The sequence below is a fragment of the Sphaerodactylus townsendi genome, linkage group LG11 (assembly GCF_021028975.2).
Source record: "Sphaerodactylus townsendi isolate TG3544 linkage group LG11, MPM_Stown_v2.3, whole genome shotgun sequence".
Lineage (NCBI taxonomy): Eukaryota > Metazoa > Chordata > Lepidosauria > Squamata > Sphaerodactylidae > Sphaerodactylus > Sphaerodactylus townsendi.
Genome location: NC_059435.1, coordinates 22,132,902 through 22,159,457, shown reverse-complemented (window position 1 = coordinate 22,159,457; position 26,556 = coordinate 22,132,902). Strand labels below are relative to the sequence as shown.

General features: G+C 45.1%; 1 protein-coding gene across 1 annotated transcript in view; it reads left to right on the top strand.

Moving 5' to 3' along the window:
* Positions 1 to 26,556, top strand: part of NPSR1 (neuropeptide S receptor 1) — a 140,179-nt gene that overhangs the window by 15,056 nt on the left and 98,567 nt on the right. The window contains exon 3 of the mRNA XM_048510462.1: positions 21,505 to 21,688. Coding sequence (XP_048366419.1) covers positions 21,505 to 21,688 — 184 coding nt within the window. The remainder of the gene's footprint in view (positions 1 to 21,504; positions 21,689 to 26,556) is intronic.

Here is a 26,556-nt window from a genome sequence, read left to right as displayed (position 1 = left end):
GCTAAGTGGGCGGGATCATCTTGGTGCCTGTTTCACTCCTCGATCGTGATTGGAGCTTGTGTTACCATGGGAAACGGGAGCGTTCTTTTCCCCCCCCAGTTTTTACAGTTTACAGTTACATGCCCGCCACGACTCTCCAGTTCTGTGCATGCCACAAAAGTGGCTCCTGATTGGTTGAACGGATGAGGTGTCGTTTCAATGCGTCCGCACTTTGAAGCTTCAAAGCGGTATCGACCTTGTTCCAGCAGAAAGGTGCAGTTCATAACTGCGACAGGGATGTTGCAGTTCCGAGGGGGGGGGGGCTGAGACAAAACAACGTTGAGCTCAGTTGCAGTGCGGATACACTGAGGTGAACCTAGATAGAAACCAGTACAACTCTGTCAGTGCGGAAAGCCCCTTAGAATTTTCTCAGCCCCACCTATTTCTCCAGGTGAGAGGAAGGAAAAGGAGTTTGCAAACCACCTTGAGTCTCCTTGCAAGAGATAAAGGTGGGGTATAAATCCAAAACTCTTCTTCTAACCTATGCGTGTGTAATGGAGGTGCCACTCAGCAGCATAGCGTAGTGCTATTTCATAGTCAAATCTGCCTCTGAATGTTTGTAACTAAATATATTTCAGCCTGAGGCCTCCTCTTCCCTCACCACACACTCTTGAGAGTTCTCCTCTATCTTTTACTCTGCACCTCAACCATGTTAACACGTGAACCACCTAAAACTTCCCTATACTGGGTGAGTCAAGCCATTGGCCTATGGAGGTCAGTCTTGTGTACTCTGAATATAAGCAGTTCTCCAGGGCAGAGTCTCAGTCTGTAAGGGTCTGTTACCCCAGTCAACCACAAGACTCAAGGAAAGTTCAAGAGCTTTATTGGTACTGTGTCAGCCGAACAGCCAGATAGCCGAAACTGGGGTTTGGCTCTCTGGCCCCTGGTATATACCTGTAGGTTATAGTTTGATGCAACCCATAACCCCCCCCCCCTCCTCACATTCCCAAAGTATCAGCATGTGGAAGGACAGTGGGAAAGAGACATTGTTTTTGGGGACAGACCGTTTACTCCCTCAGGAAGGCAGATAAGGAGAAACAGTTAAGCACTATTGAGCTAGTTACTTGCGAGGAACAGAAGGAGGCCCTTGGCCAATGATAATAGCTGGGCCATCTATATCAGAGCTGTGGACATGTGAGCTGCCAGGCCAAGCATGGCACAGACCTGACACAGTCTGAGGTTTTTCATGCTACCTGTTATCCGACCCTTTTCTTTGGGCTTCACAGGCTTAGCAAATACACGGAATTTACTTGAGATATGTGTACTTGACAAATGGCAGCTGAAAGCCAGAATGGTGTAATGATTGAAGTGTCGGACTAAGATCTGAGAGAGCCAGATTCCAATCCACAATTTACCATGGGAGCACTCACTGGGCAACCCTGGGCTGGTTATTCTCTCTTTCAGCCTAACCTATCTCACAGGATTGTTGTTGTGAGGGCAACAACAACCCTGTGAGGTAGTTTGATGTTGATGTTGTATGCAGGGCATAAATCTGTCAAGAAATGTGCGAACTGACAATGCATCAGGAGATAATGGAAGGTGAAGTGCAGGACTTATTTGTGCAGTTTGAAATGGGGTGCCCCTCTTCAGACATGTTCCAGTCATTCTGGCCCTTTTGTTGCACGAGTGGAATACAGTGCCCTAGGGATGGCAAAAACGCTGTCCCTTGGGAGCTATTCGCACAGCTGGCGCTGCTGCATCGCAGCAGCACTGGCCACACCGCCCCCAAGCAGCATGAAGGCGCCGCTTTTAAACCTCGCTCATGGAGCAAGGTTTTCCAAAAGTGGCGCCTTCCTGACGGGTTGCAAACCGCATTGGCATGAGGGCGCCACTTTTGGCCCCTGTGCTGTGCGACAGGAACTTACCTGGCCTTCTGTGTGCAGCTCGGGACAGCTGCATAGACACGCCCACACTGCCTTCTGACCTCTGGGGGTCGGAGGGCAGCGTGGGTGAGTCTTTGCAGCTGTCCCGAGCTGCACACAGAAGGCAAGGTAAGTTCCTGTCGCACAGCAGAGGCGGCTCCGTGTGGAGCCACCCCTGCGGGCAGAAGTGGCGTTGGGACTGCCCACACGGATCCATGCGAGCAGTTCCCAATGCTCCACCGGCTTACTTTAAGCCAGTGGAGAGCCGCTGCCTTGGCTGTGCGGAAACAGCCTCCATGATGAAAATGCTTGCACAGGGATCATGGGAAGAGGCTCATATATTTCATCAGTGAGCAGGTAACTATATACACATTGAACATTAAATGTTTGTGCATTGAAATTCACAACTGAAAAAGCACGATAGCAATACTTGCATGCTGCGTAGGAGTCTGGTGTTTATTCCCTTTTAAAAGGTTTGATGAGAATGTGCCTTTTCTTTCCAGATCTTGGAAAGAAAAACATACTTGAAATGTTTTCTCCTGTCCTTCCGTGCAAAGTTTCAGCAATATAATGAAGTTGTTTTTCTCCTTTTTGTTTTAAGCATCAGTTTCCAAACTTTTCATGGATCACATTCTCTGCCCAACACTGGTTAAAATTTCTTTTTTGAGAGCTGAACTTTATCCAGACTCTTTTCAAACTGAGAAAAAAATCTTGCATTGGCTGCAGTAGGTGACCAGGGGGTGGGGCAAGGGGTGGAAAGCACTGATGAACTAAATGATGGACAGGTGGATTATGTATCTCTGCTGATGCCACTAAAAGAATGCTTTTTGTTGTTGGTGGTGTGCTGGCCAAAATGACGGCCGTTACCTATAAAGCATGTATGGAGAACTGCCTATGATTTCTTTAACTTGTCTAATTTTTCTACTTCAGGGGTTTTGAGTTAGAATCATAGAGTTGGAAGAGACCATGAGGGCCATCCAGTCCAACCCCCAGCCATGCAGGAATATACAATCAAAGCACCCTTGACAGATGGCTATCCAGCCTGTTTAAAAACATCCAAAGAAGAAGACTCCGTCACCCTCCGAGGCAGTGTATTTCACTGTCGAACAGCCCTTACTGTCAGGACGTTCTTCCTCATGCTTAAGTGGAATCTCTTTTCATGTACTTTGAATCCATTATTCCTTGCCCCAGTCTCTGGAACAGCAGAAAACAAACTTGCTCAATCTTCAATGTGACATCCCTTCAAATATTTAAACATGGCTATCATGTCACCCCTTAACCTTCCCTTCTCCAGAGTAAATATACCCAGCTTCCTAAGACACTCCTCATAGGACAAGCAATCTGGATATTTTACCATTTTGGTTGCTCTCTTCTGGACTCGTTCCAGCTTGTCATTATCCTTCTTGAATTGGGTTACCCAGAACTGGACACAGTATTCCAGGTGAGATTGGACCAACACAGAATAGAGTGGTACTATTACTTCCCTTGATCCAAGCACTATACTCATATTGATGCAGCCCAGAATCCCATTGGCTTTCTTTCATCAATTTGCTGACTCATGTTTAGTTTGTGATCTACTAAGGCTCCCAGATCTTTTTCACATGTACTGTTGTCACCCATCCTATATCTGTGCATTTCATCCTTTTCTGCCTAAGTGTAATATCTTGCATTTATCTCTGCTGAAATTCATTTGGTTAGTTTTGGGCCAGCTCTCTAATCTGGCCAGGTCATTTTGAATTCTGACCCTGTCCTCTGGGGTATTAGCTATCTTTTTTGATGTCATCTGAAAATTTGACTAGCATGCCCTCTATTCCATCATCCAAGTCATTGATAAAAATGTTGAATAATACTGGGCCCAGGACAGAACCTGGCACCCCACTAGTCACTTCTCTCCAGAATGAAGATGAGCCATTGGAGAGCACCCTTTGGGTTCAGTCAATCAACCAATTACAAATCCATCTAACAGTAGCATTGTCTAGCTCTCGTCTTACTAGCTTGCTTGCAAGAATGTCATGGGAGACCTTGTCAAAGGCCTTACTAGAATCAAGGTATGCTACATTCGCAGCATTCCCGTCATCTACCAAACTTGTCACTCTATCAAAAAAAGAGAGATAAGATTAGTCTGGCATGACTTGTTTTTGAGAAACCATGTTGACTTTTAATGATCTTGGCAATTCCTTCTAAGTGCTTATAGACCAGGGGTAGGGAACCTGCGGATCTCCAGATGTTCAGGAACTACAATTCCCATCAGCCCCTACCAGCATGGCCAATTGGCCATGCTGACAGAGGCTGATGGGAATTGTAGTTCCTGAACATCTGGAGAGCCGCAGGTTCCCTACCCCTGTTATAGACTGTCTGTTTAATGATCCACTCTAGAATCTTCCCTGGTATTAATGTCAGGCTGATGGGATGGTAATTGTTTAGGTCTTCTTTTTCCCTTTTTTGAAGATGGGGACAACATTAGCCCTCCTCCAGTCTGCTGGGACTTTTCCTGTTTTCCAGGAATTCTCAAAAATTATTGCAAATGTTTCTGAGATTACTTCGGCCAGTTCGTTTAATACCCTGGGATTTAGTTCATCAGGCCCTGGAGATTTGAACTCATTTAAAGTAGCCACATATTCCTGTACTACCACTTTATTCTATGCTAAATTTCCCCTACTGCATCTTCTGTTTCATTTCTCCCTGGTTGAACACTGTTTTCCTTTTCGGAGAAAAGTGAGGCAAGGAAGAATAGTTCTTCCTTTTCTCCATTCCATTAGCATTTTTCCATCTTTTCCATGCAGTGACCCTACCATATCCCTTTTCTTCCTTTTGCTGCGGACATAACCAAAAAAGTCTGTTAAAATTGTTTTTAACCTCTCTAGTCAGTCTGAGCTCATTCTGCACTTTAGTCTTCTGACTTTCTCCCTGCAGGTCCTGGCTATTTGTTTGAATTCCTTTTTGGTTATTTTCCTTTTCCCATTTCTTGTACACGTCCCTTTTAACTGTTAGCTCAGCTCAGCTGACATCTGTTCTTTAGACATCTATCCTGATTCCCTTAGACACCTCCCATTTTTCCTCCTCGTAGGAACTGTTTGAAATTGTGCCTTCAAGATCTCACTTTTAAGAAACTCATCCATCATGCACCCCCTCCTCTTTTAGTATTTTTAACCACAGGATCACACCCAGTAGTTTCCTAAGTTTACTGAAATCAGCTTTCTTAAAGTCTAGAACAATTGGCCATGCTGGTAGGGGCTGATGGGAATTGTAGTTCCTGAACATCTGGAGAGCCGCAGGTTCCCTACCCCTGGTCTAGAATGTGTGTCTGACTATGCTTGGCATCCACTTCCCACTGTATAACAAACTCCAGGAGAACATGGTCATTCTTACCTACCATTTCCACTGCACTAATCAGGTCATCATTGTTGGTTAGGAGCATAAGAACATAAGAACAAGCCAGCTGGATCAGACCAAAGTCCATCTAGTCCAGCTCTCTGCTACTCGCAGTGGCCCACCAGGTGCCTTTGGGAGCTCACATGTAGGATGTGAACGCAATGGCCTTCTGCGGCTGTTGCTCCAGATCACCTGGTCTGCTAAGGCATTTGCAATCTCAGATCAAGGAGGATCAAGATTGGTAGCCATAAATCGACTTCTCCTCCATAAATCTGTCCAAGCCCCTTTTAAAGCTATCCAGGTGAGTGGCCATCACCACCTCCTGTGGCAGCATATTCCAAACACCAATCACACGTTGCGTGAAGAAGTGTTTCCTTTTATTAGTCCTAATTCTTCCCCCCAGCATTTTCAATGCATGCCCCCTGGTTCTAGTATTGTGAGAAAGAGAGAAAAATTTCTCTCTGTCAACATTTTCTACCCCATGCATAATTTTGTAGACTTCAATCATATCCCCCCTCAGCCGCCTCCTCTCCAAACTAAAGAGTCCCAAACACTGCAGCCTCTCCTCATAGGGAAGGTGTTGCAGTCCCTCAATCATCCTTGTTGCCCTTCTCTGCACTTTTTCTATCTCCTCAATATCCTTTTTGAGATGCGGCGACCAGAACTGGACACACTACTCCAAGTGCGGTCGCATCACTGCTTTATATAAGGGCATGACAATCTTTGCAGTTTTATTCTCAATTCCTTTCCTAATGATCCCCAGCATACAGTTTGCCTTTTTTACAGCTGCCATGCATTGAGTTGACATTCCCATGGAACTAAGACGCCCAAATCCCTTTCCTGGTCTGTGACTGATAGCACTGACCCCTGTAGCGTGTATGTGAAGTTTGGATTTTTTGCCCCTATGTGCATCATTTTGCTACATTGAACTGCATTTGCCATTTCTGGGCCCACTCACCTAATTTATCAAGGTCCGCTTGGAGCTCTTCGCAATCCTTTGTGGTTCTCACCACCCTACATAATTTGGTATCATCTGCAAACTTGGCCACCATATCTAAAATAGCCGATCTGCTCCACCCTGCTGATGGTTAAAGAAACTGTCATGAAGTGCAACTTTTGGTACAAGTATGGCACCATTTTTCAGACTTTTAAGTGTACCTTGCTGGACTAAGGAAGGGCTACTGTGGATTCTGTTTTCTGTGTGTATGGATGTATGCATGCATAGGTTCATCTGAGGAAGAAAGGACATATCTGTAGTGAATACATGAAGCGGTCTTTTATTGATTTAGCCATTGGTTTGTCATGGTCAGTATTGTCTATTCCAGGGGTCTGCAACCTGTGGCTCTCCAGATGTTCATGGACTACAATTCCCATCAGCCCCTGCCAGCATGGCCAATTGGCTGATGGAAATTGTAGTCCATGAATGTCTGGAGAGCCACAGGTTGCAGACCCCTGGTCTATTATCTTCTTCTCTTCTCTCTTCTTCTTGTGTAGCAGTGGGGAAAACAAATCCATTTCACCAGGTAAGAGTCATCTGCTCATGTGAAGAAGTGGGGTATTAAACCCGGTTATCCAGATTAGAGTATCTACTTTGCATAACCATAGAACAGTTAGCGTTTCATCTAACAAGGAAAAAAAGCTCTTAAAAATGAGGAAATTGGTATAAACAGGCAAGCAAAGTGTGGGAGGAATTCCAAAAAAACTGGGACAAGCGAATGCAACTAGCACAAATCAACGTCCTAACATAATCCAACTCATGAATATGCTTTATAAAGAGAAAGCCTCTGTTTCCCAAGATCTCCACTCATATCCCAGGATACGTCCATCAGTGACAATTTCTTGTCAAAATGTTTTTGCCATGAGGATCAATATGAGGCCTGCTTCACGAAAACTAGGTATGCCTCAGTGCTAAGAAAAACTGCCTTAATTGTAGCTGGAAGGCAAACAACCATTCCCTCACTTTGGGAGACATTTGGCTAAACTAAGAATGGAGGAAACGTCAGCGGCACACCGAGGGGCATTTAACAGCCTCTGTAAAAATTGGAGCAGAGAATGATCAATAAACTCATTAGCGGCATTTATCCAAATGGTAGCACCCCATAGAATGACTGGAATAATTTTTAGGTTAAAAACTTGAATAGCTTCAGGGATATATTTTCCACCTCTGGTACAAAGCTAATTTAATATGCATTAGTAAACTCCAAAGGCATGATTGCCTCTGGTATGCAGCTGACACCTTTTTATAAACCAGAGATTTCTGAATCACAGAGGCAGTGTTTAGAAAGTGAAGGTGTTCCCTTAATACATAACAACAGAACAGGAACACACACACAAATGCAAGTGAAATGTACCATTTCCGTAACCTTTGATGGATAACTATTGGTCAAGCTAGGTGAGATGGAAAAATCCATGAATATTGTTTACTAGTAATTGTATGATAGCTGACAGCGTGTGCATTTTTGTAAACCTTTTTGAGAAGAAGGTTAAAAAGCAAATCGTAAATGTGCTCAAACTGCCATTGATCCACTCTTTAAGAATGCCTCCCCAGTAGAATTACTTTTGAAGCTTTGATAACGTATCACTTACATATCACTTACACCTAGGTCTTTTCTGCGTGCACAGCTTACCACAGCTTACCACATCAATGGTCAGACCTTGTGTCTTGGAAATGTTTTCTATTAACTCATTTTAAACACCTCCCTCCCCCCTCCCTAGGACGTTTTCCTCCTTGTCTCTTCAGTTGCATTTATTCCACATGCTATTGCTAAAAACGTATCATTGCTAATGGTGGTGGGATGTGGCACAGAAGAACAACCTTCCCTTCAGCCATTTTCTCCTTCCCTTCATCCCCTGCTGTCAGAAAAAATCTCTAGACAATAGACAAGTCTTTATTGGCATTCCAAAATACAATAAAACAATTGTCCACAAGAGACAGATAGATACAGCAGCCATTCAGAGGCTTATCAATAGTTTAGTCCAAATGGACTCATCAAAAGTGCCATTCCTATACACCTCTCCACAGACCAAACTGAAAACCCACCAACAGAGCCCAGGCATCACAACAGCATACAGTATCAACACTCCACTATAAAACACAAAGTTTGTTAGAGTGGCACCTAACACAGAACAAGGGATAGAGGGTGAGGAAATGGGCAAACAATTGATTTGACTCCCATAGGTTAAGAACATAAGAACATAAGAACATAAGAACAAGCCAGCTGGATCAGACCAGAGTCCATCTAGTCCAGCTCTCTGCTACTCGCAGTGGCCCACCAGGTGCCTTTGGGAGTTCACATGTAGGATGTGAAAGCAATGGCCTTCTGTGGCTGTTGCTCCCGAGCACCTGGACTGTTAAGGCATTTGCAATCTCAGATCAAAGAGGATCAAGATTGGTAGCCATAAATCGACTTCTCCTCCATAAATCTGTCCAAGCCCCTTTTAAAGCTATCCAGGTTAGTGGCCATCACCACCTCCTGTGGCAGCATATTCCAAACACCAATCACACGTTGCGTGAAGAAGTGTTTCCTTTTATTAGTTCTAATTCTTCCCCCCAGCATTTTCAATGAATGCCCCCTGGTTCAAGGTTGCCACAGCCTTCAATTGTCACTCTATCTGGCAATCAATAACAAAACTATGACATCTCTCAATGAATCACCCACAGGTTATTTGACTTTGGGTGACCGTGAACCCAAAGGTTGCTGGCAGAGGTAGGCACTGTATACCAGTAGCAAATAGTTAATGTAAGCAACATTGTTGTTGTTATGATGATAGCAATCTAATGCTTAGTATCCATCTAGCGTTGCGTCTATAATCTTTAAAAGATATTTTGCTACGCTTTCGCAAAAGTAAGGATCAAGATTATCTAAGATTAAAGGAATCCTAAGAGCATCAGTTAAGTGATTGTATAGGAGTGAAGCAATGATGGGTTGGATCATTCTGATCTTGGCAAATCTTACACAATGAAACAGAGTGTGCTCCAGTGTCTCTACTTGGCCTGAGTTGCATGGGCATAGCCTCATTTGTTTGTCTATGCGTTGGTATCTGCCTTTAAGGAGCATAGAGGGCATTAAATTGAAACGGGCCAAGGTTATTGCTCTTCTGTGCCTTGGATTGGTAAGCCAGAAAAGGTAGCTGGCTGTATGTCCTTGTTCAAAAGGGATAAGCAAATTTAGAGGAGAGCATGTTTTCCTCGCTTCAGCTGTCATGTTGCAGTACTCATGTTCCAGCAGCCTGAAAAAAATCTCTATCTCACTAGCAGTGTAAAGCAAAGGCAAAGACACAAATGCTTCAGTTGTATCAACGTTGCCAATTTCATCCCAAAAGAATGATGTCATGTGAAGGCAAAGATACAGTGGCTCTTTAAGGGTGAGTGAAATTGACAATGGAAATTGTTTTTGCAGGAGAAAATTGACAAGGGACTGCCCCGGTAAGTATGGAGTTTTACTGCTGCAATTTCCTTACATCAAGAACAACTTCCCATCTTAAAATTCACTGGCTCCAAACTGCAGACTTATTGTATCTTCCCCTTAACATGATATTGTTCATTTGGGATGAAATTGACAAAGTAATACAATCATACCTGACTTGTGTCTGTGTCCTTTATGTTATATCGCTAATGCAATAGAGAGAAAAAATTAAAATCCTTTGAAAATGAAGGGTGGGGGAGAGGAGAGAATGGCTGAAGGGGAGGTTGAGGGATTGCACAGGGGTGTGGATAAGGGCCAGATGTTTGTTGAGGCCGAGAAATAAAGACTGTTTCAATATGATTGCAAGTTTAAGGAAAGCACCCCTGGAAATGGATTGAAAAAAAACCCCATTGTGATAAAAGTGCTTGAGAAAGCAGCAGAGGAAAAACAAAGGGAATATATTTCCAGAATCATACCCTTAAAGCAGATTATCAAGAAAAAAGAAGGAAGGAAGGAAGGAAGGAAGGAAGGAAGGAAGGAAGGAAGGAAGGAAGGAAGGAAGGAAAGAGGAAGAAGGGAAGGAAGGAAGGAAGGAAGGAAGGAAGGAAGGAAGGAAGGAAGGAAGGAAGGAAGGAAGGAAGGAAGGAAGGAAGGAAGGAAGAAAGAAAGAAAGAAAGAAAGAAAGAAAGAAAGAAAGAAAGAAAGAAAGAAAGAAAGAAAGAAAGAAAGAAAGAAAGAAAGAAAGAAAGAAAGAAAGAAAGAAAGAAAGAAAGTGTTTTGAGAAAATAATTTTTGGGAAGATAGCTCATGACATTGCTGTGTAGCATTGCATCTGTTAATTTTATTATGAACATCAGATACTAAAAATTAGAAACAGCAGCCAGAGCTCCCATTTTCTTTGTAGATGCTGAATGAGTCTGAGAAGGCTGACCAGGTGGAATGCAGATTCTGGGAAGAAGCTGTGGCCTCTTGTGCAATTGTGGTCTGCCTCACATTAAGCACACATTTCCTTTGAGTTGGATTCTCCATTGTGCACTCCTTTTGGCCTCTTCCAAAGTCACTGCTCTCTCAGATCAGAGAAGTTCCAATGGTTTCTGGACCAGGCAAAATGCAACTTTTCCTTCCTTTCACAGGAAAGTGAAGGGAATTAGGATGCATTGGAGTTTTGGGGGGAGTTTTGGGGGAGACCCTATAAGGGTCTGTTACTCCAGATTGAGTAACAATTAACATTGATTGAGACTCAGGAATATTTTGAGAACTTTATTGAACTGTATCAAGACCTAGGCTGCAGAAAGCCGGAACTGGCGCTCAAACTTTTGCAGCCAGTTTATATAATCAAACATTTGAACATTGCCCATTCAGATGTCCCCCCCCCCACACTGATTCCCACAATTGCCCGCTTGAGAAAAGATTGTGTGAATGCAGTAGTGTTATGAGTTAGCCTAAGGCCGTGACAGACATACTCCTCACCTTTCCCGGCCCATACAACAGCTTTTCTGGCTAGGATTGAAAGGTCTGTTTTTTTAAAAAAATTATCCTGCTTATAATTTACTATGAAAATTAGAGACAGAAATTGAATTCATCAAAAACAATATAATCAAATGGGCCCAGAACCTGGGACATAATATTTTGTTAGAAGATTGGGAAAGAACGTGGCCTAAAAGCATAAAAATTTCCATTAGCAACGAATCTAAAAGAGATTTTTAAAATAAAATATTTTATAAAACTTATATTATGCCAAATTAGCAAAAATTTGTAAAGAAACTAGAGTCAGTTTTACACTAGTTTTGTTTAGCAATGACATGGATTGTGTATTTTAATCTGTTTACTGTTCAATCGCGGCCTTGGGAAGCAACCTTGTGTCCTTTCAATAGTGCAAAAAGTTAGAATTTTTAAAACAATTAAAATATTAAAGAAAAGAAACATCCTGTATTCTGCAACACTAATCTTGGCAGTAAAGTTATGTGTTTCCAGGGCTCATATATGGGGTCACCAGTCAGGCATGAACTAGTTCTAAACCTTAGTTTATATTAAGCAGTACAGAAACAAATCGCGCCTCAGGCTTCAGCCTGGAGGCGACGTTGCAGGGGGGGAGGAATGAATGGAAGCCTCCCTCCCCGCCGGCCGGCTGAGTATGTCACGTGACCAGGTACCGGCACGTGACAGGGGCCAAATCAGCCTTTATAAGGCTGCGTCGGCGGGGGGCTGGCCTCTTTTCGAGGCCGGCTGGCTTAAAAGGCCCTCCCTCCTCTCCCAATTTGAAGGTTTTTTGGGGATTGTTGCACTGTTATGTTTTGTTGCAGTTCACTGGGCGGTAGGGCATAAGAGCACATCCTATTTAGGGAAGGCAGTAGCTTGCATGCCGGACCTTCCCGCCTCGGGGGCCTCCATATGAGGTCCGTGGTGGCGATAGAGCTCTGGAAGGCAAAGCCTTGGGGCCATGCTGAGAGCTCGCTGCCCGGCAGGGAGAGGTGTCACAAATTGGATTTGCGTCCATGTGGCACCTAGTAACTTCCTGTTCCAGTTCCCTTGGGGGATGTGCCGGTCAGGGGTTCTGTCTGAAGGGCCTAAGGGGTCAGCTGGGGCTGCCCTATAACCAGGTTCGGCGGTTTTCTGCCTGGGGGCCAGGCTGTGCTCTGTTATGCTCGCCCAGCTTCAAGATTTTAGTTACGTGTTAAATAAATTTGGGCTGCGGCCGATTTCTTTTCCAACAAGTATGTGTTAGTGTCTTTGTTGGAATGAATCTCCACACATCCCCATGCAATGTAATGTTCTGCAACCCTCCCCCCTTTGAAACAGCTGACCAGCAATATTTGAATATCATGTTGTCCATAACTCAACATGCATGGCAGAATACTAAGGGAGTGTACGCTGTTTCATTTTCAAGGCCGCACTTTAGAGTAATCTCTTCTGCAAGGGAAGACAACAGTAGCAACATAAGTAACGAATCCGTAATTTAACGGAGGGTGCCCTGGTCAAATCGCAGCATGCAGAATTAACCTAGCTAAGCTTGAGGACAGCAATTTAAGGCAATTTAGTTTAATTTATTCCACTGGGGGTTTGGATTAAGTTGTAAAAGTCAATACATAGACTTCAGGTCTTGCCTCTCTTCCCTTGTAGTTGAGTCAGATAATTTGGATAGATGGCACAAGGTTACAAATAAATCCCTTCCCAGCAGCTGAAAGAACTTTATTTTGCAAGCTTTCTCATTTGTTGCAGGAAATGCAACTTACTCCCAACTATGTGTAGATGTTTTATAGTTGCCCCACTGCCTGAACAAGGGAAATGCATGTCTGTATCATTCCTGTGTGTATGTATTTGTCATGCACACTCTGACTGCTGGATTTTTCAGGATTTTTGGTTTGTACATACCAAAGGTGTGCACACAAGCAAAATACGTGTGATCCCTGTTCAGACAATATGGCAATTTCTCATATTGAGAGCATCACAGGAACATGTTCCCAAAGTGTGGAGTTGTCAGGATCTGCGAACATGTGAGTGTACCATCGAAAAGACTACTTTTCTAATGCATGGATTTAGATTGCAAGAATATGAAGTTGCCTTATACATTTAGACTACTGGTTCAGGTAAGCTAGTATTGCCTGCTTGAGACACGCTAAGGAAAGACTGCCCCATGCCTTCTTTGTGAGATCCTTTCACTAAAGGTGCCAAGGATTAAGCCGAAGCATACTCTCTACCACTGTGCCTTGGCACCTCCAGATATGTGCAGTAGTAGCTCAATGCAATTATGGCATTATTGAACTGAAGTAAATATCGAAAGAGCAATGTCTGGTTGACTCTGGCAACAAGCAAGCATTAAAGCCACATTGATTTTCCTGTTGAAATCAATGGGAAAAAGAAAAGAATTAAAGGTGTTGGGTCGTGCCCTGTGGGTATCGACTCACAAAAGTCAGCTGTAACGAAGTTCCATTCAAAGCAATGGACGAGGACCCTTTCCTCGCAGATACTTTAAAACATTTTGGGACAGGAAATAAAATGTGTTCCCCCAAGGATTCCTGCATGGTTCCCCCCCCCCAAAAAACATTTTGTTTGCAGCCTCAAAACATTTTAATTGCATCCTGTTTTCTAGCGATTCTTTGGGCTGAAACGTTTCAGAAAAGTTTTCATTTGTGTGCTGCAGGGAGGGGGGGCAGGGCGCCATAGTGAGATGCTTGTCTGGGGCCCCTCCATGTGACCAAAAGTTGTGCGCCCAGGGACTTGGGTGCCCCATTGTCCCTAGGGCAATTCGCCCCTGGGGTTTTTCCTTCTCTAATTACAGAAAGCTATCCTTAAGCTCTTCTGTTAGAACAGTTGAAAACTCTTTCAGCTGGTAAGGCAGCTAGGTTTGTTTCTTCTCCTTCTATTGGGGTTGCGAACACTGAATTAGAAAATTCTGGAGATGTGGAGGTGGAGCTTGGGGAGGGTGGGGTTTAGGGAGAGACTTCGGTGAGGTAGGGTGCCATAGAGGCTAACACCCACAGCTGCCATTTTCTCCATGGGAGCTGATCTCTGTTGTCTAGAGTTAAACTGGAATCCTGGGAGATTTCCAGGCTCCACCTGGAAATTGGCAGCCCTTCTTTTGAGCTAGTTTGTTAATTCCATAAATAAAACTTTTGTCACTCTGTAATTGGTTCAGAATCCTGACTGCTGCATATGTGTGCAAAATCCATATATTTCCCCTTTCAGACAGCATGGCGCATATCAGGAGCGACATGGGTAGCAGGTGTTCCCCATATTCATGATTACCAGGCTCCCAGTATGTGGAATCATAACACTGGAAGAAGTCTCCTCATTGGAGTGTTGTGGGGTTTCCGGGCTGTATGGCCGTGTTCTAGTAGCATTTTCTCCTAACATTTCACCTGCATCGGTGGCTGGCATCTTCAGAAGATCATCCTCTGAAGATGCCAGCCACACATGCAGGCAAAACATCAGGAGAAAATGCTACTGGAACACAGGCAGGAATTATGTCGGTGGAGGGGAGGGGGCCGTTCGCATGGGAGCATCACGGCCGAAGGCCGAGTGCAGAAGGATGCGGCTCGTCAGCAGACGCCGCCATCTTCATGCGTTCCTTCCACTTCACCTCGGCCCCTCCAGAATCGGTCTGGAAGGCTGAAGGGACCCACCCATGCTGCCCTCCGACCTCCAGGGGTTGGAGGGCAGTGTGGGCGGGTCTCAGCAGCCCTCCAGACTGACACTGGAGACAAGGTGAGTGGGGGGGGGGGAGACGGGAAAGTGGCCCCTTCGCCGCGGTGCGTTTCGCACTGCACCAATGGGAAGGTGCCGCTTTCCAAAAACCTCCCTTGGGAAGGGAGGTGGAAAGTGGCGCCTTCATGCCGCTTGGGGCCGCACAGGAAGGCACTGCTGCGTTGCAGCAGTGCCGCCTGTGCAAACGGCTGCCCAGGGACTGGTGTTTTTCCGTCCCTGGGCCGCTGTTTTTGGCCCCGTGTGGAAAGGGCCAGCCATATAGCCCAGAAACCCCACAATACTCCAGTGATTTCAGCCGTGAAAGCCTTCAACAATATAGTCTCCTCATTCCCAGGGGAGTGTGCATAAGAAGGCGGTCTTAGTTCCAACTAAGATCGTGTCCAATGTGAAAGAAGCACAGGTAGGCTTCTATTTCCACTCCTGTGTAAAGATTATTTTTGAAGTTCAAAAATAATGTTAAATTATCGACTAAGCAAATCATGGAGAGGAAAGTACTTTTAGATTCCAAAATAATGTTTTGGAATCTAGGGATAGTGGAAGGTGCAGTAAGAGAAATCGTTAAATGAGAGGTGTTTCCATGTCTGCTGAAAGAACCGGTGGCTTCAGTCTGCACTCTGAACTCTCATAGATCAGTGGCACTGTTGTGAAATTGCAGAATGTTTCATAGAAGTATCCTGTTTGCTAGGCTTATAGTATTGGAATGAATTGCTGGGTATGGGGCATTGAACATGGTTGGATACAAAATGACAATAGAAGGAAGGATGATGAGGTTTCCAATATGTTTTAGACCATGGGAGACAAGGCTAGACAGTGTCACACCAGGATCCGAAGGAGGACACCTTTCCATTTGAAAGTAATTTTAAAAAAATATATACAAAGAGCATGTGGGTCTGCTAAACATTTTATGCTGCTTTATGCTGTGGATGCCCTGATCTGGTGAGCCCCAGGAGTCAGATCTCAGAAACTAAGCAGAGTAGGCAGAGCAGGCTCACTCCCTCCCCTCCCTTGCATGCCACCCCTCCCTCCCCCTCCCTCCGCTAGGGTGGGTGGGCCAGGTCCAGATGCTGGGTCCCCTTCCCTCCCCTCCCTTTCATGCCACCCCTCCCTCCCCCTCCCTCCGCTAGGGTGGGTGGGCCAGGTCCAGATGCTGGGTCCCCTAGCCTCCCCTCCCTTTCATGCCACCCCTCACTCCCTCCCCTCCCTTGCATGCCACCTCTCCTTCCCCTCCCTCTCCCTCTGCTAGGGTGGTTGGGCCATGTCCAGATGCCTGGTTGGGAGACATCTGAGGAATGCTTGACTTACTGTGAATGGTCTTTTGATGGACAGGCTTTCAGCAGTTTTTAATGATTTTATAGGGGTTTTTTTTTACTTTTTTATCATGTTTTTATAAGTTGCCTCTAGTAGGTTCTCTAGAGAGGTAGAAAGATACATTTTTCTGAACAGATAAATATTCACTTTTAGCTGATGTTTTTAGGCTGCTGGTATCAGATTTTGGATATCTTCTCTTGTTTATCTCATTATTAGTATGCATCCCTTTGTGTGGGTTTCACGCTGATGAACTGCTGCTGCTTTATACGGCTTCTAATTATTCAACATCTTCTCTGCGGCTGTATTTCATATTGCCAATTGATAGAGTGTTTATATTAGCTTACAAGTGATTTTTAATTTTGTTTCAAAGAGTGTGGTAAAAAAACCATTCAAGCAAATTAAGATTTCTATGATATTTTTTTCCTGTGGAAGAAAAAAAAATACTGTGCTGTCTCCTACACTTTGCTCAGGTTGGATTGTTGGCTGCTAGTCTGGATCTGGAGATCTGGTATTACAGTGGATCTCCAGACAGGGGGCCAGTTTTTCTGGAGAAAATGGCTGATTCAGAGGTCCCTCCCCTCCCCAAACCCTGCCCTCCTTGGGCTGCATCCCACAAATCTCCAAGTTTTCCCCAAACCAAAGCTGAGGAAAGCATTTCCCCTTGCTAGGTATCAAGCATTCCCTTCTGTGGTTTTGGATCCGACAGGCTATGTCCATGGAACCTGTTGTAAGACTTCAAATGGGACTGCCAATAATAAAAGTTAAATCAATCAAAACCCGGGGATGGGGCGGTCTACAAATTCAAGAAATAAAATAAATAAATGAATGAATGAATGAATGAATGAATGAAACTGGCAATTACAATTGCCAACCTGTATGCAGAATCCCCCCCCCCCCCAGCCTCTGCTGTAGAGGCAGGGGGAGAAATGGGGAGAGTAGGGGGGAGAAATGGCCCAGTCCTGCATGCAGGGCTGAGCAGCTCTGCATACAGGATCCCCCTCCCCCCAACTACTGTTGTCCAAACCCTTTGGGCCTTGGACATTACAGATGGGGGAAGAAATGGGGGAAGTAGGGGGGGAGAAATGGCCCAATCCTGCATGCAGGACTGAGCAGCCCCCGCATGCAGGATTGCCCCCCCCCCAGCCTCTGCTGTCCAAACCCTTCAGAGGTGGGAAGAGAAGGCCCGATCCTTCATATGGAGCTGAGCAGCCTCGCATATAGGATTACTCCCTGCCAAATACAGCCAATATCTGTCAGCTCCAGTCAGCTCTCACCAAAAATATTCATGTTAAAGAAACCTAAACCCGAAAATTTACTGATGGATTTTACTGATAGCTTCTATTCTAATAGTTTCTATTAGTGCTCAAGCCAACCTGCATACAAACTTGTATATAAAACTGCTTCTTTCTATTACCAATATTTGCTCATATCCTATTCCCCTGAGGTGTTTAATAAAATTCTGCTATTTTTTTTGTTGAACTTTTAAAAGAGGAAAAAGTCTTTAGAGTAGTTATCTGAGGTAAAATGGAATGGCTGAAAGGGAGGGGGACCCACTCAGTTCCCTCAGCTAGTTCACATATACCAGTACATTTATTTTAAAGAGGTACAAGTTAAAGAGGTACAATCTGGAAGTAACCCCCAGAAAGTGTGGGAGATTTTATCCCTCATGATTCTCTGCCTAAGCAGTAGCTAAAGGGATTCTACCATAAAATATTGTGTCAAAGTGAACTACATTCAAGTTAATATTTCTTCATTGACCTCAGAATGTTTCCTTTTGATCTAATAGGTAGGTTAATAATTTTGTTATATTTTGATTTAAGATGTGGCCCCCTTTAGGCATTGGGCACTGTAATGCAGCCTCTTGCCCCAGAAGGCTGGGAACCCCTGGTCTGCTCTGACTGGTAACATCTCTCCAGAGCAGAGGAGTATCGCAGTGATGGCGAACCTTTTTGAGACCGAGTGCCCAAATTGCAACCCAAACCCCACTTATTTATTGCAAAGTGCCAACCCGGCAATTTAACCTGAATGCTGCGGTTTTAGTTTAGAATAAACCGGTTGGCTCCCTCTTCCTCCGCCCCACCTGCTTGAGCAGGGGCCAGTCTGCTCTAGCCTCCAGCAAGTCCCACGCGCACTGCTCTGTGCCTCTCTAGCATCTCTGCCTCCTCTGCACCCTCCCCCCTTGGGCAGCAACCACCCGGAGCACAGGCACCAGGCCCGCCAGCCAAGTCCTCCCTGCTCACTGCGGTGCACACACGTTGTGCTCAGTGGCCCAGGTCAGCCTAGGTGTGTGTGTGTGTGTGTGTGTGTGTGTGTGTGTGTGTGTGTGTGTGTTGGGGGGTGATTTTCCGCCCCCCGCATGATGAACGCTGTGTGCGCGTGCCCACAGAGATGGCTCCGAGTGCCACCTCTGGCACCCGTGCCATAGGTTCGCCATCACTGATCTAGGGGAAATGTAGTCCAGTGCAAAATCTGAGTTTTCTGGGGGGCCCCATATGGGCAGCTGCACCTCCATGACTAAACAACCTTTTTTGCACCAGGTCTTGAAGTCAGTGTACGGACCTGGGGCGGAGGGATGGGATGGAGGAGGGGGCGATTTTTCCCACGTGACAAAATGGCCACAGCCCGGAGACATTTGGCCCCCATATGTTCCACTGGGTGGTACACCCCTGCTCCAGGGTCTCAGGAAGAGGTTTTTCACACCCCCAACCTCCTGAGTCTTTTCCCCAATTTCTATGAGATGTTAAGAAAATATAACTACTAAGAACTTATACTTTATTGTTCTTACCTGATCGTTTTATGTGACTATACCAGAGACTGGACCTGCAACCTTCCACATGCAAAGTAGTTGTACAACTGCTGAGCTCCCACCCTTGGGCTCTTTTGTACCCTTGGAAAGATGCAGTCACAAGGCAATCTGAGATAAAATCAGGCCAAACTTGAAGGCCAAACTTCCATTTGCTGCCAAGACAACATTACTGGGTATTCTTCCTGAGAATTTTCCAAAGAAATTTAAAGAACTATATTTTTATTTGCTAACTGCAGCCAGAGTAACAGTGGCAACCATCTAGAAATTTGGGAGGATAACGTAAGAGAGTATGTCATAGTGGCTAAAAGCCCCATCCAAAGGGTGGTGGTGAATCAGCTCTTGAGAACACTGTGCAGTCACACCAGCAGATTTGCTCTGCCCAGGGCACTTACTCTGGAGGAGAAGTGTGTTAGATTTAGTTTAGTTCAGAGTCATGGATCTGCCCAGTAGTGTGTGTGAGTGCAGTTTATACAAACTTCCCAAGAGATAAATGTAAAAGGTAAAACTTACATTTATTCAAGCATCTCCAGTTCACAGCTTTGTTCCAGGAAAAAGGTAGGTAGAAAGAAACCCTAGTCTAAAGAGATTACTTTCCCTATGACAAGTGGGCACGACTAACGCGCCATCACGTGTGTGCAGGTAAGAGAATGCTACTGTGGGAAAGGCCCCACTGTGGCAGGCTGCCATTGACCATGCGCTCAGGTCAAAGGTTAGAACAGAAGTGAAACCAGCATGGGGAAGAAAGGAAGTTAGTGGGCGGTCTCCTGGCCCAGACAAGGAGGGCAAACAAGAGAGGCAACATCACAGTCAGAGTGATATACACAGCACCCCCCAGTGTCCAGGCATGCAGAAGTCGCTTATTCCAACAGGGTGATCCCACTGGCCTGCGGCTGCTACTCACCCACTCCCCATGCTGGAATGTGGTGCTAAATAAATGCTGCATCAGTGTCCCAGGGCCCCTGTGCAGTCTGGCCAGGGGCATGGCCAAGGGAGGAATCAATGTTAGTCAGTTCCCTCTGCTGTTTGCTGGTGTTACACTGGCAAGCTCTGCTTTGGACTTAAGCTGCCCTTTTGGGCAGTGAAATCCCCTTGAGACCCATAAAGGGCCTTTTTGAGCCTCCCCGCACTACTGGGAAGCCCTTTCAGTGATGGCTGCCAGGCACCGAGCTCTTGGAAGGGGTTACCCACTAGCAGATCTTGTAAACAGACAGTCAAAACGTGATTTTGATGAAAAGGGGGAATTGTATTTTTTTTGTTCCTTGATGAATCAATTACTTAAAAAAATTAAATCAATAATACCAGTGGAGCTCAAAATTAGATTTAGAGGAATGGTATGAATAGGTTAATATATTATTAATATGCTAGTAATTAGGGATATAAGTAATTGTTAAGTTGATAGATACCAGTGGGCGTTAATTAAACGGATGTTAGATTAAATTAGTAGGATACAAAGCTCCCTCTCAAAATTGCTTCGTGTCTTTATTTTATGAAACATTAAGATACATCTTGTTTTGTTTCTTATATGTGCTGTTTCTTTTATATAATTTTCTATTTTGATCTCTCTCTGTGTGTATGTGTATACATATATATATTTTGATCTCTCTCTGTGTGTATGTGCATACATATATATATGTATGCACATACACACAGAGAGAGATCAAAATAGAAAATTATATAAAAGAAACAGCACATATAAGAAACAAAACAAGATGTATCTTAATGTTTCATAAAATAAAGACACGAAGCAATTTTGAGAGGGAGCTTTCTGTCTGTCTGTCTGTCTGTCTGTCTGTCTGTCTGTCTGTCTGTCTGTCATCTCTCTCATATCTCTCTCTCTCTCTCTCTCTCTCTCTCTCTCTCTATCTATCTATCTATCTATCTATCTATCTATCTATCTATCTATCTATCTATCTATCTATCTATCTATCTATCTATGGATAACATTAATAAAAATATTTAAAAAGAGACCATCATAGATGAGTGTGACTGAACTTATTAAAGATACAAGGCTGAACTTAATAGATTCCTGCCGGTGGTGGTGACCCTTATGCCTGGCTTACAGCAGTGAAGTGCATTTGCATATTGATGCTGCATTTGGCTAGTTAGGGAAGCGTGCCCTTCTGCCATGCTGGCTGTGTCATGTGCTGTCTTATCAGAATGAGGAATAGCTGAACTGCTTTGGGAAGAAGATGTTGGCTTTGCCAGTTGGCCCCTTGGATGTGCGGATCTAGCATTTTGCAGAGGGGCCAGGATGACGCCATGTTAATCCCCCAGTTATTGGCTGTGACTGCCAAAGAGAATCACCTGGACAGTGACTTCCTTCTGCAAGCAGAAGGGGGGTGGGTGTTTGGGGAAGGTGGGGAGAGATTCCTGCATGGATGCTTTTTCTCAGTTGCTTTGAAACCAGATGTCTCCAATAGCCAGTTGTGGTACAGTGAAGCTGCTGCCTGTATTGCCGTGCTCCTCTGTGGAGAGCTTGGCTGTAGAAACTCTCTCTCTTGCACAGAGAAGCCGAGCAGTTTGCAAAGGAGCCACAAGCCATGCAAGTCTGTGTCACAGACGCCGACAGCAGCCTGAACAGGAGCTCAGACTGCCTGGAGGCCACGCTGGTAACTTTCACGGAAGCGCTGACTTTCGCAGAAGTGCTGGAAGAAGAGGAGGAGTGGGAATCCTTTTATTATTCCTTTAAGGTAGGTTTTTGGCTTTCTTCTGCTGTCATCTCCTTTTGCTTTCCCCAAAGGCTAGCAAATAAGCAAACCTCACGAGTTACAGATCGGAAAGGATCTCTCTTTGTTTGCTGATTGCTTCTATAAGAACTTCTGCACAAGAGCTACAGGTTGACAGATGTTGATCAGTGACAACGCCTGGGAGAAGAGCACAGGTTTCAGCAGACGACGGAAGGGCTTCCTTTCTGTTTCCTAGCTCTCCTCTTTGGCCAGTGCTCCTTCCTCTTGATTCAATCGTAAACAGTGGATTTGTGGCTGGATCTGTATTCCCCTGGGTTGAAATGACTGTGATAAGCTTCAAAGGTCTGGTTTTTCGGTGGATAAATAACATGGGTCTCCGTAATTGAAAGCGACACATGGCTAAGTTGAGTGGCATTGACTGAAAGGTTGTCTTTGGGTTAGCTTTTTACATTTTCTGTGAGTTTAAATTGTCAGCACAAAGTTTCTCAACATCTTCCCCAGCTGCTGTGAATGGAGGGCTTTGTGAATGGAGAGTGAAGAGAGTTGTATTCCTCCTTCTTAAGAGGGAGCATTTGACTGGTCTATTGCTTAAAGGAAGGCAACGACATTAAGCAGTGTCAGTTTGCAACTGTTTGGTTTCTGCTGGGCATTTGTTGGCATGCAGTCGGAGAGCCTGCGTGTCTGTGGGTGTCACAAGCTAACGGCAGATGCACAACTCCTTTCCAGTGTAATTATGAAAGGAAAAACTGGAGACTTTCTTTCCCCTCTTTTTGAAAGCTGCACTTCTGCTGCTTAATAGTGTCTGTCAAAATTCTTAACCATGCGTCTGTCAAAATTCTCATTCCCTAGTCTGACAGCAACTCACCAGGGTCTCACAGCATGGTCTTTATGGGAATTTTTTTTTTAAAAAAAGAGATGTCAAAGATGGAACTCAGGGCCATTCAGTCACAGCCTCTGTGCCAGATTTGGCTGTTCAGGACATGCCTGTGTAATAAGTCTTCTGTGCTTATTGTGTCACATTTTTACACAATGAGCACAAACAGGTGTGCGACGTGAAACTAATTAACCCAGGAACATTTTTACACAAGTAAAAGACTGTTCTAGGAAATGTTGTTTCCACCGCTGCGTAGACTGTTCTGCTTGTGTTCATCCTGTCTCTTTGTGTACAGTGATGTCGAGTCACAGCCAACTCATGGCAACACCAGCAAGAGCCTTTCGAGGCAGAGATGGTTTGCCATTGCCTTCCTTGGCAGAATCTTCCTTGGAGGTCTTTCTTCCCAGTACCAATCCTGCTTAGCTTCAGAGATCTGATGAGATCAGGCTATACCATGCAGCCTTCCCTCCGCTGAGTTTATCCTTCAAAACCACAGTAGTTGCTTCTACTATTTTGGCAAGGCTGATTTGCTGTGGAAAAACAGAGGAAAACACTTCCTTTACCTGCACACTAGTTCTTTGCTGCTCCCCCGCCCCATTCCAGTGGTGTGTCTTTGGAATACATCTGTATTCCCATTGTGGAGGGAGACGTGCAGCTGAAAACTAGCAGACGGGGAATAGTTATGCACACACTTTCCTCCAGCACCTCCACGCTCCAGATCTCTTTCCCAAAGCAGCAGCCTGGTTCTGAAGCATTCATTCAGTTGGGGTTTACATTTGTAGATCACTTTATCCATGTTGTTCGAAGTACTTTTCAACAAAGGCATTTAAAACCTAGAAACATAGGCTCCTTCCGCACGTGCAGAATAATGCACTTTCAAACTGCTTTCAGTGCTCTTTGAAGCTGTGCGGAACGGCAACATCCACTTGCAAACAGTTGTGAAAGTGGTTTGAAAACGCACTATTTTGCGTGTGCGGAAGGGGCCATAGAGCTCGAAGGGTCATCTAGTTCAACCTCCAGCACAATGCAGGAAATTCACAGCTACTTCTACCCCTCCTCCAGCAACCCTCACCAAGCAGTAGGCACAAAAAAAAAAAACAACGTCCAGGATCCTTGGCCAATCTGGCCTGGAAGAAAATCCCCCAAAGTCAGCATTACCCTGGACAAGAAAGGGTCACAAGAGCTAAGCACTGCTCATTGAAGAAGGAGGAGGAGGAGGAGGAGAAGGAGGAGGAGGAGGAGGAGGAGAAGGAGAAGAGGAGGAGGAGGAGGCTTGGATTTATATCCCCCCTTTCTCTCCTGCAAGGAGACTCAAAGGGGCTTATAAACTCCTTTCCCTTCCCCCCTCACAACAAACCCCCTCCGAGGTGGGTGGGGCTGAGAGAGCTCCGGAAAGCTGGACTAGCCCAAGGTCACCCAGCTGGCGTGTGTGGGAGTGCACAGGCTAATCTGAATTCCCCAGATAAATCTCCACAGCTCAGGCAGCGGAGCGGGGAATCAAACAGATTAGAGTACACCTGCTCTTAACCACTACGCCACTGCTGTCACATGGCCATCTAGTCTCCGGCCCTTTGTGCACCTACTGTTTGCAGCACTGCTGTGTGCTTCATAGTGGAGTTTCCCCACATATTTCTGTTTGCAGGAGAAGTCTTCTGCTGTGAAGTGTCCCTAGTCAAGTCAATCCAATCCACCATTTTGCCCTCCTGCTACTGCCTTGCCTGCTTCCTTGCAACCCCCTTTTTGGCACTTTTTTTTGGTCTCCTGCCATGGGCCTGGTGTCATTTTTGCTAGATTTAAGAGGGTCCAGTGATTGACAGCTCATGTTCATGTTAAAAATGTTTAAAGAAAAGCCTTTTGGATCACTCTGTAATGCAATGGCATAACCATGGCCTGCCCACCACTTCTTGTTTCCGTTGCCTGCCACATTTCTTTTTTCTTGCTGACTTTTGTTTAGCATCACTTTGCTGGCAGGGTCCTTTGGTCCTTCTATAGTCTACTGGACTTCAAACAAAAAACCTCCTTTCAGTCTAAAATGGTGGAACTAGTAAAAGGGAAGGTAGGGAGGAGTGAGAAAACTTGAAGAAAGAGCAGCACAAAGCCATCTCTTTCACTTTCCCTGCGCAGGCAGGGGAAAAATCTGCATTGGAGGAAACGTGTGTAATTGAGAACCTGACCTGAAGGTAATATACTCTTTGCTGCAGAGCAAGCCGCAAGTACACAAATGGCCCCTTTTTATAAACTTCCAAAGAAGGAGAACCCACCACCTCCTGAGGAACCACTCAAACTTCCAGCAACTTCTTCCTAATGTTTAGCTGAAAACTCGTTTGATTTAATTTCAACCTGTTGCTTCAATCCTTCCGGGGCAACAGAAAACTCCCCTATCACATATGGCGGTCATATCACCTCTCAAACATCTGTTCAGGCTTAGCATGCTCAGCTCCTTCAACCTTTTCTCAGAGGACTTGGTATCCAGATCCTGTACCAACTTTGTTGCTTTCCTTGAGACACATCCCAGGTTATCAACATCCTTCTTAAATTGTGGTGCCCAAAACTGTATATGGTACTCCTTGTGAGGTTTAACACAGTGATGCAGAGGCCATGGCTAAGTGAGGGACCTCCTTCTCTGCATGTGGAAGGTCCCAGGTTCAACACGCAGTATCTCCAGCTTTAAAAAGGACCAAGTAGTAGGAGTTCTGAAAAAACCTCTACCTGAGACCCTGGAGAGTTACTGACAGTCTGAATGCACAATGAGACCTTGTTGGACTAATACAGGGGTCTTCAAACTATGGCCCTCCAGATGTTCATGGAATACAATTCCCATCAGCCCCTGCCAGCATAGCCAGGTGGCAGGGCTGATGGGAATTGTAGTCCATGAACATCTGGAGGGCCATAGTTTGAAGACCCCTGGACTAATAGTATGACCTGGTATACAGTGGGGTCACATGTTCTCATTAAGGCTGTGGGGTCACATGTTCTCAGAAAGGCTGTGGCTCAGTGTTAGAGCATCTGTTTTGCATGCAAGGTCACTCAGCAGAATCTTCTGTTTAAAGAACCATGTAAAAGACTTCTAACTGAGATCCTGGAGACCCACTGCCAATTAGAGCAAAGAATGTTGACACTGAGATGCTGTGTGGTTTCCGGGCTGTATGGCCCTGTTCTAGCAGCATTCTCTCCTGACGATTCTCCTGCATCTGTGCAGATGCAGGTGAAATGTCAGGAGAGAATGCTGCTAGAACACGGCCATACAGCCCGGAAAACACACAGCACCCCAGTGATTCCGGCCGTGAAAGCCTTCGACAATACAATGTTGACACTGATAGGCACATGGTCTAAGACCACTTTGTGAGAAGCTGAAAGCAACATCATCTGTAAAAGTAAGAACAACACAACAATTCAGCAAAAAGTCCCCATCATCAGTTTTGTGTGTGCATTCTGTGAGATTTAATCAAGAGCAATTGAACTAGAGATTATATTTCCCACCATCTTCTTCCTCCTCCAACAGAGGGGACAGGGATTCCTGCACATTCTTCCCCTCCTCGACTGTAAGGAAGGTCCATGATGGAGCCCTTGAACAAGAGGGAAAGGTCTTAGACAAAACTCCAGATATTGCTGCTATATTGAGAGCAATCTGTGGACAATTACTCATTGCAGGCTGTTCCCCACCCTTGCCCCACTAAAGGAAAAAGTAACACCAGAAGTGCTCTTGCTTTCTCCATGGCAAGCAAGAAGCACATGTGGGGCAAGAGGAAGTCCCTCCACTTCCTCCAAGCACAAGAGCGCCAGTTCCTCCAAGCACAAGAGCGCATTTCCCAGGCTGGGTTGGGTGGAGTGCCTTTTGTAACCAATGCAAAATATTCTCAAAAACGAGAGCCCGCTTCCGTCTGAAATACCGTCAGAACAGAATTGGCCAACAAAGTGTCATTTTAAAATACGTGGTTTTCACAGTAAGTGGCTTCATTGCTTCCTTCATTCCCTCTCTGTTTCAAAAGGTTTGATG